Genomic DNA, 13,691 nt, shown 5'->3' on the forward strand with positions numbered 1-13,691 from the left:
TTTATTCCTAGGTATCTTATGGTTTTGGGTGCACTTGTAAATGGGATCGACTCCTTAATTTGTCTCTCTTCTGTCTTGTTGTTGGTGTATAGGAATGTCACTGATTTCTGTGCATTGATTTTATATCCTGCCACTTTACTGAATTCCTGTATGAGTTCTAGCAGTTTTGGGGTGGAGTCTTTTGGGTTTTCCACATAAAGTATCATATCATCTGCAAAGAGTGAGAGTTTGACTTCCTCTTTGCCAATTTGGGTGCCTTTCATTTCTTTTTGTTGTCTATTGCTGTGGCTAGGACTTCTAATACTATGTTGAATAGCAGTGGTGATAGTGGACATTCCCGCTGCATTCCTGACCTTAGGGGAAAAGCTCTTAGTTTTTCCCCATTGAGAATGATATTCTCTGTTGGTTTTTCATAGATGGCTTTAATGATATTGAGGTATGTACCCTCTATCCCTGTACTCTAAAGAGTTTTGATCAAGAAAGGATGCTGTACTTTTTGTCAAATGCTTTTCTGCATCTATTGAGAGGATCATATGGTTCTTGTTCTTTCTTTTGTTAATGTATTCTATCACATTGATTGATTTGCGGATGTTGAACCAACCTTGCAGCCCAGGGATAAATCCCACTTGGTCATGGTGAATAATCCTTTTAATGTACTGTTGGATCCTATTGGCTAGTATTTTGGTGAGAATTTTTGCATCCATGTTCATCAGGGATATTGGTCTGTAATTCACCTTTTTGAGGGGGTTTTTGTCTGGTTTGGGGATCAAGGTAATGTGGCCTCATAAAACGAGTTTGTAAGTTTTACTTCCATTTCTATTTTTGGAGCAGTTTCAGAAGAATAAGTATTAATTCTTCTTTAAATGTTTGGTAGAATTCCCCTGGGAGGCTACCTGGCCCTGGGCTTTTGTTTTTTGGGAGATTTTTGATGACTGCTTCAATTTCCTTAGGGGTTATAGGTCTTTTCAGGTTTTCTATTTCTTACTGGTTCAGTTTTGGTAGTTGATACATCTCTAGGAGTGCATCCATTTCTTCCAGATTTTCTAATTTGCTGGCATAGAGTTGCTCATAATATGTTCTTATAATTGTTTGTATTTCTTTGGTGTTGGTTGTGATCTCTCCTCTTTTATTTATGATTTTGTTGATTTGGGTCCTTTCTCTTTTCTTTTGGTAAGTCTGGCCAGGGGTTAATCAATCTTGTTAACTCACCTGATTTGTGACCTAGGATGTGATCTAGTCCGGAGAATGTTCCATGGGCACTAGAAAAGAATGTGTATTCTGTTGCTTTGGGATGGAGTGTTCTTAATACATCTGTGTAGTCCATTTGGTCCAGTGTGTCATTTAAAGTCTTTATTTCCTTGTTGATCTTTTGCTTAGATGATCTGTCCATTTCAGTCAGGGGGGTGTTAAAGTCCCCCACTATTATTGTATTGTTGTCGATGTGTTTCTTTGTTTTTGTTATTAATTGCCTTATATAATTGGCTAACCCCATATTAGGGGCATAGATATTTACAATTGTTAGATCTTCTTGGTGGATCGACCCTTTAAGTAGGTATAGTGTCCTTCCTCTTCTCTTATTACAGTCTTTGTTTTAAAATCTAATTTGTCTGATATAAGGATTGCCACCCCAGCTTTCTTTTGGTGTCCATTAGCATGGTAAAATTGGCTTTCTACCCCCTCACTTTCAATGTGGGGGTGTCTTTGGGTCTAAAATGAGTCTCTTGCAGACAGCATATCGATGGGTCTTGTTTTTTTATGCAATCTGATACCGTGTTTCTTTTGATTGGGGCATTAGGCCATTTACATTCAGGGTAACTATTGAAAGATATGAATTTAGTGTCATTGTATTGCCTTTAAGGTTACTGCTACTGTATATTGTCTGTGTTCCTTTCTGGTCTATGTTACTTTTAGGCTCTCTCTTTGCTTAGAGGACCCCTTTCAATATTTCTTGTAGGGCTGGTTTTGTGTTTGCAAATTCCTTTAGTTTTTGTTTGTCCTAGAAGATTTTTACCTCTCCCTCTATTTTCAATGACAGCCTATCTGGATATAGTATTCTTGGCTGTATATTTTTCTCATTTAGTGCTCTGAATATATCATGCCAGTCCTTTCTGGCCTGCCAGGTCTCTGTGGATAGGTCTGTTGCCAATCTTATGTTTCTACCATTGTAGGTTACAGATCTCTTCTCCCGAGCTGCTTTCAGGATTTTCTCTTTGTCTCTGTGACTCATAACGTTTACTGTTAGATACCAGGTTGTTGACCTATTTTTATTGATTTTGAGGGGCATTCTCTGTGCCTCCTGGATTTTGATGACTGTTTCTTTCCCCAAATTAGGTAAATTCTCTGCTATAATTTGCTCCAATATACCTTCTGCCCCCCTCTCTCTTTCTTCTTCTTCTGGGATCCCAATTATCCTAATATTGTTTCATCTTATGGTATCACTATCTCTCGAGTTCTTCCCTCATGATCCAGTAGTTTATCTCTCTTTTTCTCAGCTTCTTTATTTTCCATCATTTGGTCTTCTAGATCACTAATCCTCTCTTCTGCCTCATTTATCCTAGCAGTTAGCGCCTCCATTTTTTTATTGCACCTCAGTAATAACGTTTTTGATTTCGACTTGGTTAGGTTTTAGTTCTTTCATTCTCCAGAAAGGGTTTCTCTAATATCTTCCATGCTTTTTTCAAGCCCATTTAGTATCTTTAAAATCATGATTCTGAACTCTAGTTCCGACATCAATAATGTCCATATTGATTAAGTCCCTGGCAGTTGGTACTACCTCTTGTTCTTTTTTTTGAGGTGAATTTTTCCATCTTGTCATTTTGTCCAGAGGAGATTGGATGAATGAGAGAACAAACTGCTTACAGGGTAACAACGACTCCAGAAAAATATACAGTAAACAAATCAGAAGAGACCTGAAACTGGGGAAAAGAAAGGGAAAATAAGAAAAAAGAAAAAGATAAAAAACAAACAAAAAGCAGAATATGATCAAATATGATCAGGCCAGTGCATAGATCAGTGCCACACACTAGATTTTGGGCATATTTTGGTCTTTTAGAAGAAAGTACCTCCCGAAATTTTAAAGAAAAGCTTTTATATGTATAAAAATAAGGGTAAATACAATGAAGGGATGGAATATGACTGTAAAGATGAAAATTAGAAAAGATTTTATAAAAGGAATTGATAAGAAGTTGGTTGAAAAAAGAAAGAAGAGGATTTAAAAAAAAAAAAAGGAGGAGAGAATGTGATCAGGCAGGACACTAGAACAAAGCCATACACTAGAGATTTAGGGTATATTTTGGTCTGTTAGAAGAAACTGTATCCCAACAATTTAAAGAGAGAACAACATATATATATATATATACCAAAAATAAGGTTAACTACAATTAAGGGATAGAATATGACTCTAAAAATGAAAAATAAAAAAGAATTTTTAAGGGGATTGATAAGATGTTGGTTGAAAACGGGAAAACAAAAAATTCAAAAAAAAAAGAAAATTAAAAAATTTAACTTTGAAAGACTAAAGAATCATTGGAATAAAACCATGAATTCTATGTGCAGTATTCCACTAGTGCTGGAGTTCTGCCATTCTCATTGATTGGTAGACTTGGTCTTGGCTGGCTGTTCTTGCCGATCTTCTGGGGGAGGGGCCTGTTGCCGTGGTTCTCAGATGTCTTTGCCGGAGGCAGAAATGCCCCGCCCTCACCCGGTCCAGGCTAAGTAATCTGCTTGGTTTTGCTTCGGGAGCTTTTGTTCCCTGCAAGTTTTCCGTACAGCTTTGGAGGATGAGAGTGAAAATGGCGGCTTCCCCATCTCCACCATGGAGGAGCCGAGAACTCAGGGCCTCACTCCTCAATGAACCCCCAGAGAAAAGCAGTCGATCCCTCCCATCTCCCCAGTCTCTGGCCGTACTTCATGCTCACCTGGCCTGTGACCGAATATTTCTATCTCTGGCACACGACCCCGTGTGGAGTCTCCAAACCCAACAGATCCCTGCAGTGTGCTCCTGCACTGCTTCTCCCAGGGGAGGAAGGGGAATCTCCCTGGATCTACCACTTTTTGGGTCCCTGCTGGAAGAGCAGTGGCCTGACTGTGCCACAGATCATGGTTTATGGCAACCCCGAGGTGCAAGCCCACTCCTTGGCTCAGTCTCTGCAGCCAGCTTCCCTCCTCCGATACCTGGAGCTCTGCCGCACTCAGGCATCCCCAGTCTTTCTGTGACCCCCGAGGGTCCTGAGACCGCACTGTCCCGTGAGGGTTCCACACCCTGCTTAGCCACTGGAGCAATGTCCCTCAGTGGAGCAGATTTCTCAAAATTTCCGATTTTGTGCTCTGCTGCTCTATCACTTGCCTATAGTGGCTGACGGAGGCTCCCTCCCCCGCCATCTATCTTCCCGAATATCACCTCAGATTCACTTCTCCGCATGTCCTACCTTCCAAAAAGTGGTCGCTTTTCTGTTTAGAGAGTTGCTGCTATTCTTTTCTTCAATCTCCTGTTGAGTTTGTAGGTGTTCAGAATGGTTTGATCCCTATCTAGCTGAATTCCTGAGACCAGACAAAATTTAGGTCTCCTACTCCTCTGCCATCTTGCTCCTCCCTCTCCACTCTGCTCTTAGTTCTTAAATTATGATAGAGCTACTCTACTAGATTGTACACAGAGAGAGGTAGTAAGTTGAGGGAGATCCAGGTCAATGGAAACATGCAATAATCTGTCTCCATTTTTTTTCTTTTCTTTCTTTCTTTTTTTTTTTAAGATTTTACTTATTTATTTGACAGAGAGAGAGTGAGCGCACAAGGAGGAGGAGCGGAAGGCAGAGGGAGAGGGAGAAGTAGGCTCCCCACTGAGCAAGGAGCCCAATGCAGGGCTGGATGCACAGCTCGGTCCCAGGACCCTGGGATCATGACCTAAGCTGAAGGCAAACACTTAACTGACTGAGCCACCCAGGTACCCCAATCTTTGTCCATTTCTGAACTCAGACCTACTTCACTCCACCCACTGCTTTTGGTGCACTTAAGCCATAGAACCTAAAAAAAAAGTGATGGACTTAAAGGATTCAGGTTCTGTGACTTATCATATCCCTTCTCATAGTAGGGTGGCAACCATGGGGCAGTAACTGTCTATCTAATAAAGACAATCAGAAAAGTACAGATATGAAAGAAGTTGGATAGGCATAGCATAACCCTTTCATTGTACAGAGGTGAAAATATTTTTGGTGACTTGTCCAAAGTCAAAGTTTTCTATTTAAGAGCTAAAACTATAATCCAGATTTTTTAACTCTGAGCCTGATGTCTTTCCCTGATACCCATCTTGACTCCTTAACACAAATACTGGTTGCAGAATTTGCTAATTTCCTCACTATAATCTTTAGGCTGAAAAATTCTACTCTAAATTTAGCTGTATATAATTAGAGTGATATTGGTTAGTAAGAGTTTTAACTTTAATAACTCCTATTTTATTTTATATATTTTGTCATCAATTAAAAATATCCTGAGATGTTTCCTTTTATGTCTATACCATTTGAAATTATTTTATAAAAATTAGATTAACTTTTTGCATGATGTTGAATGATTTTCATGTCCCCCCCACCCTTTTTTTTTTAAGATAAATTTGGTTATAGCTCCAGATGTCTAGTTGGAAATCTATCCTCCTATTGAATACTTGAAACTAATCCTCAGATTCCACTTGCCAGGATCTGTGTTCTAACGGAGCTATTCCTCTCATCTGAGAAGAATCATCTGATAGTCTCTCTTACTTCTTCCACCCCCACCACTGCTGATAAATACCCGTTGAATCATAACTTTATATCCTCAAAGCTCAGGCAATGGTCAGACTTGGAAGATTCTCATTAAACTGAGGTAGTTTATATCTGGCAAGCAATAGTCTGTTAAAAAATGCATTTTTTAAAAGATTTTATTTATTTATAGATCATGATCGGGGAAGGGGCAGAGAGAGAATTTCAGGCAGACTCCATGCTGAGCATGCAGAGCCCAACTTGGAGCTTGATCTCACGACTCTGAGATCATGACCTGAGCCTATGTCAACAGTCAGACACTTAACCAACTGAGACACCCAGGTGCTCCTGCATTTGGCCTCTTAAAGAAAGGTAGTTGTCATGTTACAATGGAACATCTGCTAAATAATAAGCCATTACATGTTGAGTATCTATGATGTTGTGCCAATATCGAATGTGAATACTCTTTTTCATCATCACATCAATGAATTAGAAGTAAATCTATGTTTGGCAAGGACTTCCTCCTTCACAGTGGATGCCACATTTTTATTAGTATTTTCTCTTTTAGTTTCAACATCTTGCTACACTTTGTCCCTCAACCCAAACCTGGAAACTTAAGAACTCAGAGACTCCACTAGCTTTCTCTAGAACAGCTCTGCTCAACTGAGGGTAATTTTACCCCTAAAGGACATCTGACAATATCAAGAAGCATTTTTTTTTATTGTCAGAACTAAGCAGGTGCTACTGATACTAGTAGGTAGAAGCCAAAGATGCTGCTAAATATTCCACAATGTATAAGGCAGCCCCCACAACGAAGAGTTATCTGGTCTAAAATGTCATTAGTGTTGAGTTGAGAAATCCAGTTCGGGAGAGTGCTGCCCCCAGATAGCAGTTCCCAGTTTTTCCCTATAGAGATGGAAAGTCCATGTTCCCTGCATTTCCATATATGGGAATGGCCATGCTTCATGTATCTGACCAATATGATCATTTATAATGATGAACACACAAGAGCTCTCAGCAGTAAGGACTCAAGTCTGGAATCATTAGCCACCTTTTATTCATGATTTCAAATCACAGAAAGAAGAAGGATCTTAAGAGTAAATAAAGTATGTTGAATGGATTTTGTTTGCAGTTTCTCCTCCACTACTGACCTAATTTCTAGTCATATAGGAAATGTACAATTGAAGGATTTTAAGGAAACATGACACAATGCAAAGGCAGGTATAAGGTACCAAGTTAATAATATATGCCAATGACTGTTTTCAGACAATGGAAAGAATAGTGAATCCACTATTGAATAGAATCCACATAATGAATATACTAACGGCAACACTCCATTTCTTTCCTTCATGATCATGTTTGATGGAGAATGGCTTGAAATTGCTATTATATAAGCTGGAGGAAAAGTGCTTTGAGAGTACTGAATACAAAATAAAAGAACTAGAGGTTTTACAAATCCCAGCAGATTGGAGGAAGAGAAGACTATTAAAATATGTGATACTAGAAGAAAATTGTTTCTGTAATTGAGAAGTTACTTATCAACCAATATTTGCTGTGTATACTTTTTTTTTTTGCCATGTATACTTTAATCTCATAGCCTGACTCTTACCTGTAGGATCACTGGAGATGGCTGGCTTATATCCCACACTCCTGGAGCTATCATTTCTATGGGAGGCTCATTCTGTAACGTCATGCTGAATAGCATAGACCCAAGAATGGATTTGCTACAAAAGACAACACATATAGATAGACAGGAGTCACTTCAAGAGGGAAGTTATTATTACCTATAAATGCTTTCTTTTAGAATGTAAACATAACCAGCTATTTCAGTGGCTTCCTTCAGTAGCTAGAATAGAAATACAATATTCCACAAGTCTAGATACTGATTAGTAGTTAATTCTAATATATGACATGCATGGCTATGTTCACAGATAGCTACATTTATTTTCCACATGAAAAAATTATTTCCACAATAGCTTCTGACAGGTAGAATTTATTTTTAATATCCAACAGTATTGATTACAAGATGGGATTGAGATTCTTGGAGTTATGAGTGCCTCAAGTCAATAAAGATATCAACTCTTCAGAACATGTTTGCTCCACAAAGTGACTAAATTTCCTGAGCATCATTAAAGGTATGAGCTCTAAATTTACAGAAAGAAAAGATTTAAATTAGTATATGATCTGCAGAATCAAAATAGTTGTGGGACTTCAGAGAGGAAATGCTTCTAAATAGAAAGATTATTCATAGTCTGAATGTTTAAAAATAGGTTGTAAATTACCATTGTAAATGAGGATGCATACAGGAAGACTTTAGACAGGAAGAATTCATGGATGGTTTTAACAGCTTCAGTAACATCCAAATCCACAGATCTTCATAGGAATTAAAAGGGAATCTATACTTGACTGTATGTATGAATTAGATTATTAGTAAAATGTTCCAATGATCACTGAGGACAGTCTTTGACTTTAATATACCAAAATAAAAGTGTAAGCAAGACAACAAAAATTAAAATTTATAAAGAAATTTAAGACATCAAGTCTTTTTGAAAACACTATAGAGGGGGAAGGAGCTAAGACGGCAGAGTAGTAGGAGGACCCTAGGCTTGCCTTGTCCCTCAAACACAGCTAGATAAATATCAAATCATTCTGAATACCCAAGAAATCAATCTGAGGACTTACAGAACAAACTACACAACTAGAGGGAGAGAGGACACCACATCGTGGAAGGTAGGAGGTGTGCAGATGTGTGGAAGGGGTGGGAGCCCTGGTTACAGAGAGAGACAAGAGAAAGAGGAGCACACAGGGGATTGCACAAGGAAAACAATTCCCCAAAGCCATTGACTAGGAAAATAAGAGGGGCTGATTTTCGTATTTGCCACCAGCAGGGCTCAAAGACTGGAGTTTTAAAAGTTCATGGCATGGCTGGTATAAAGCCCTGAGGGTGCTGCAGTGTTCCTGTAGAGAAGGCAGGCAGGTAATTCAGGGGGCATAGGGCATGATCTGTGGATCACCTGAGATGCACTGGAAGATGGCTCCCCCTTCTTGGAGTTCATCTGAGAGAGGAGGCACTGCCTTTCTGGGGACAAAGGAGCTGGTGGGCGCCATTTCCCTCCCCCCATCCCTCAGCATAGATGCAGAGACACCTGCTGAGGGCAGTAAATCTGGACACTGGCTCCTTAGTGCACTTTGCTCCAAATCCCGCACTCCTGTACTCTGGTGCAACTGCCCTTCTGGGTCAAATCTGCACCAATACCAGGGCAGCAAGATCCTCCCCCAGAAGACCAGTGTATGTCTCTTCCACAGCAGGTCCCTAAAGTTTGGAGATTGATTGATTGATTGATTTTTAAGTAGGCTCCACATGGTGCTTGAACTCACAATCCTGAGATCAAGACCTAAGCTGAGGTCAAGAGTCAGACGCTTAACTGCAAGTCACCCCGGTACTCTTAAAGATTGGAGTTTTAAAACTCAGCTGGCCTGGCTGGGCTAAAATCCAAAGTGCATTGTGCTGCTCCAGGCAGGCAAGTAACCCAGACACAGATAGTATGAAAACAGTGATCTGAAAAACACCTATGATGCAAGAGAGGAAATTATTCACTCTTCTAGGAGGACTTCCCTGACAACAGCAAGCACAAACTCCCCTCTGTGGGGACAAAGGAGCTGCTGTTTCTCTACCTGACCCCTCAGCATAAACAAATGTCAGTAAACAGCACAGCACCAACACTGGTGGCCTAAACCTAAGCCCTGCCCCCATTGTGCTCTGCTGCTACTGCTTTTCTTCAGGAAGTGTGCTTAAGGACCAGTGCAGCAGGCCCTTCCACCTGAAGGCCAGCACAAATCCCTGCATGCACCATGTCTACTGACCATAGAGTTCTGCACACTTCAGCTCCAGTGGAAATACTTTTAGGTCTCTTTTACCAGGCAGATCAGAGCACACCTAGTTAAAACTCACCATACTCTGGCCAAGGTCCAAACACTCTCCACTACAGGCAAGGGGAAACCCTGAAGAAGATTGACCTGATGAATAGAGCAGCCATAACACAACAGCAGAGTGCATACAGCATACACCAGAGACACTTCCTTAAGGTCCAGGCCTTGAACGTTATATGACTTCATCATAGAGCCATTACTCTCAGGAGCAGGGAACATAGCAGTCTTTCCTAACACAGAGAAGACAGAGACCTAGACAAAAATACCAAGAGAGAGAGGAACTCATCCCAAAAGAAACAAGAAAAGGTCATGGCTAGGGATCCAATCAAAACAGATATAAGTAATATACCTGATCCAGAATTTAAAGCTACAATCATAATAGGATACTATCTGGGCTTGAGAAAAGCGTGGAAGATACCAGGGAGACCCTTACTGCAGAGATAAAAGAGCTTAAAACCAATCAGGCCAAAATAAAAAATGTAATAACCAAGATTTGAAACAGATTGGATCCAATGATCATAAGGATGGAAGAATCAGAGGAATGAATAAATGATAACGAAGATAGAATTATGGAGAATAATGAAGGTGATCAAAAGAAGGAAAAAAATCTTGTATCATGGAAGTAGACTTAGGGAATTCAGCGATTCCATGAAATGTATTAACATTCCCATGATAGGAGTCCCAGAAGAGGAAGAAGAGAGAAAGGGGGCAGAAGGTTTATTTGAGGAAATTATAGCTGAAAACTTCCCTAATCTGGGGAAGGAAACAGACTCCATATCCAGGGAGCACAGAGAACTCCCATCAAAATCAACAAAAGCAGGCCAATACTAAGACATATTGTAGTTGAATTTGCAAAATATAGAGATAAGGAAAATATCCTAAAAGCAGCAAGACAAAAGAATTCCCTAACTTACAAGTGAAGAAAAGTGAGGTTAGCAGAGATCTATCCACAGAAACTTGGCAAGCCAGAAAAAAGTGGCATGATATATTCAACGTGCTGAATGGGAAAAATCTGCAACCAAGAATAATACTCTATCTGCAAGGCTATCATTCAGAATAGAAGGAGAGATAAAGAGTGTCCTAGAAAAACAAAAGCTAAAGGAATTTGTGTCTGCTAACCCAGTCCTGCAAAGATATTAAAGGGGACTCTTTGAGTGGGAAAAAAGACTAAAAAGGAACAGAGAAAATCTCCAGAAACAACAACAAAACAAGCAATAAAACGGCACTAAATTGATATCTATCCATAATTACTCTGAACGTAAATGGACTAAACACTCCATCAAAAGACATAGGCTGTCAGAATGGATAAAAAAGCAAGACCCATCTATATGCTGTCTACAAGAAACTCATTTTAGACCTAAATGCACCTGAAGGTTGAAAGTAAAGGGATGGAGAAATATTTGTCATGCAAATAGACATAAAAAGAAAGCCAGAGTAGCAAATATTTACATGAGACAGACTAGATTTTAAACCAAAGACTGTAACAAAAGATGAAGAAGGGCACCGTATTAAAATAAAGGGGTCTATCCAACAGGGAGCTCCAACAATTGTAAATATTTTTGCCCCCAATTTGGGAGCACCCAAATACATAAAACAATTACTAACAAATACAGTGGAACTCATTGACAAAGCAGGAGAGAATTTCCAATGGCAAAAAGACAGTCTCTTCAACAAATGAGTGAAACTGGACCACTTTCTTACACCATACACAAAAATAAATTCAAAATGAGTGAAAGACCTAAATGTGAGACTTGAAACCATAAAAATCCTAAGAGAGAACACAGGCAGCAACTACTTTGACTACTTGACCATGGCAACTTCTCACTAGACACATCACCATAGGTAAAAAAAGGGAAACAAAGGCAAAAATGATCTACTGAGACTTCATCAAGATAAAAAGTTTCTGCACGGTGAAGGAAGCAATCAACAAAACTAAAAGGCAGCCTACGGAATGGGAGAAGATATTTGCAAATGATATATCTGATAAAGGGTTTGTATCCAAATCTACAAAGAGCTTACAAACTCAACACCCAAAAAAACAAATAATCCAGTTAAGAAATGGGCAGAAGACATGAATAGATATTTTTCTTTTTTTTTTTTTTAAAGATTTTATTTATTTATTTGACAAAGAGAGCCACAGCGAGAGAGGGAACGCACGCAGGGGCAGTGGGACAGGAAGAAGCAGGCTTTCCGCTGAGCAGGGAGACCGATGGGGGCTCGATCCCAGGACCCTGGGATCATGACCTGAGCTAAAGGCAGATGCTTAACAACTGAGCCACCCAGTCACCCCCTGAATAGACATTTTTCTAAGGAAGACATAAAGAAGACATCCAGATGGCTAACAGACACATGAAAAGATGTTCAACATCACTCATCATCAGGGAAATACAAATCAAAACTACAATGAGATGCCACCTCACATTGGTCAGAAGGGCTAAAATGAACAACACAGGAAACAACAGATGTTGGCAAGGATGCGGAGAAAAGGGAAATTTTACACTGTTGGTGGGAATGCAATCTTGTGCAGCCACTCTGGAAAACAGTATGGAGGTTCCTCAAAAAGTTAAAAATAGAACTACTTTACAATCCAGGAATCACACTACTAGGTATTTACCCAAAGGGTACAAAAATACTGATTTAAAGGGATACGTGCACCCTGATGTTTATAGCAGCATTATCAATAATAGCCAAATTATGGAAAAAGCCCAAGTGTCCATCGACTGATGAATTGATAAAGAGGTGGTATGTGTGTGTATATATATATATGTATATAAATATGTATATATATATGTGTATATATACATATATGGAATATTACCCAGCCATTAAAAAAGAATGAAATCTTGCCATTTGCAATAATGTGGATGGAATTAGAAAGTATTATGCTAAGTGAAATAAGTCAGTCAAGGAAAGACAAAGACAAATACCATATGATTTCAAGAAACAAAACAGATGAACATAGTGGAGAGAAAGAGAAAGCGGCAAACCATAAAACAGACTCTTAACTGTAGAGAACAAACTGAGGGTTGCTGAGGGGAGGTAGGTGGGGGGGATGGGCTAAATGGGTGATGTGGATTAAGGAGTGCACTTGCTGTGATGAGCACCAGGTATTGTATGTAAGTGATGAATCAGTAAATTCTGCTCCTGAAACTAATATTACACTCTATGTTAACTAACTGCTATTTAAATAAAAACTTGAAAATAAAAAAAAATACTATCAAATTCCATTATTCCCTTTAACAGACACTACAAAAAATATGAAGGAAAAATCTAACAGGTAAAGTTCTCTTTAAACCTTTAGCTTTCTGAGGCTTGCTTATTTTCCATGTTTAAAGATATTGTTAGAAAGTATCTGCCCAAAGGGGTATAATTTGTAAACATTATTGGACAGATATTTTTATAAGACCCAGGATTATTCTTCTAGCAGGAGGAATTTTGAATTTTCTTTATCCCTTTGTTCCATACCTCCTTCAGCTGGTGAAACTTGTTTTTCAGGTAACAATCCAGAGGGGATGGTATTAGCAACCTAAAAATCAGCTTAATGCTATAAAGATTAGAAAATTATTAATTCATTTTTCATTATAGAGTATATAACCTTCCCCAAAATGGTCTAAAGCATCCATATGCCTGGAAAAATTTTAGATTAGCTTCAGGCAGAATGCAAGAGGAAGAAGGAGCATGTCTAACACCAAACTTGGAGGACTCAGATGTTAATATTCCCCACAGTATATAGAGAATATTCTGTCCATGGTTAAGGGTTAACGGGAATGAAGAAGGAGAATGTGGCATATTGGGTGGAGATCGCCACCACTTTCTGGCAATTTGAGATTATGGGAAGCAGAAGATAGAGAAAGAGGAAACAGAATGAGTATGACAGATATAGGTGTCCCAATTTCCCCCTCTTTTGCCTTTGGAAGGCAAATGCAGAGAAGTGTTAGATAAATGAGCACAGTTCAAGGCAGAGGGTGCTTGCTCCTTTAGCACTCTGTGCTTCAAATTCTGGAGGAAAATCACATCTTGAGCCACTCCTGTACC

The 13,691-nt window shown here is 39.2% G+C and overlaps 1 protein-coding gene across 1 annotated transcript in view; it reads right to left on the bottom strand.

The window, feature by feature from the left end:
- PIK3C2G (phosphatidylinositol-4-phosphate 3-kinase catalytic subunit type 2 gamma) overlaps positions 1-13,691 on the bottom strand; it is a 364,908-nt gene that overhangs the window by 232,113 nt on the left and 119,104 nt on the right. The window contains exons 14-15 of the mRNA XM_025879676.2: positions 7,336-7,450; positions 7,052-7,146 (exon numbers count right to left, since the gene is read on the bottom strand). Coding sequence (XP_025735461.1) covers positions 7,052-7,146; positions 7,336-7,450 — 210 coding nt within the window. The remainder of the gene's footprint in view (positions 1-7,051; positions 7,147-7,335; positions 7,451-13,691) is intronic.

The sequence above is a fragment of the Callorhinus ursinus genome, unplaced genomic scaffold (assembly GCF_003265705.2).
Source record: "Callorhinus ursinus isolate GAN/ISIS: 27379988/994484 unplaced genomic scaffold, GSC_fseal_2.0 scaffold27, whole genome shotgun sequence".
Taxonomy (NCBI): Eukaryota; Metazoa; Chordata; class Mammalia; order Carnivora; family Otariidae; genus Callorhinus; species Callorhinus ursinus.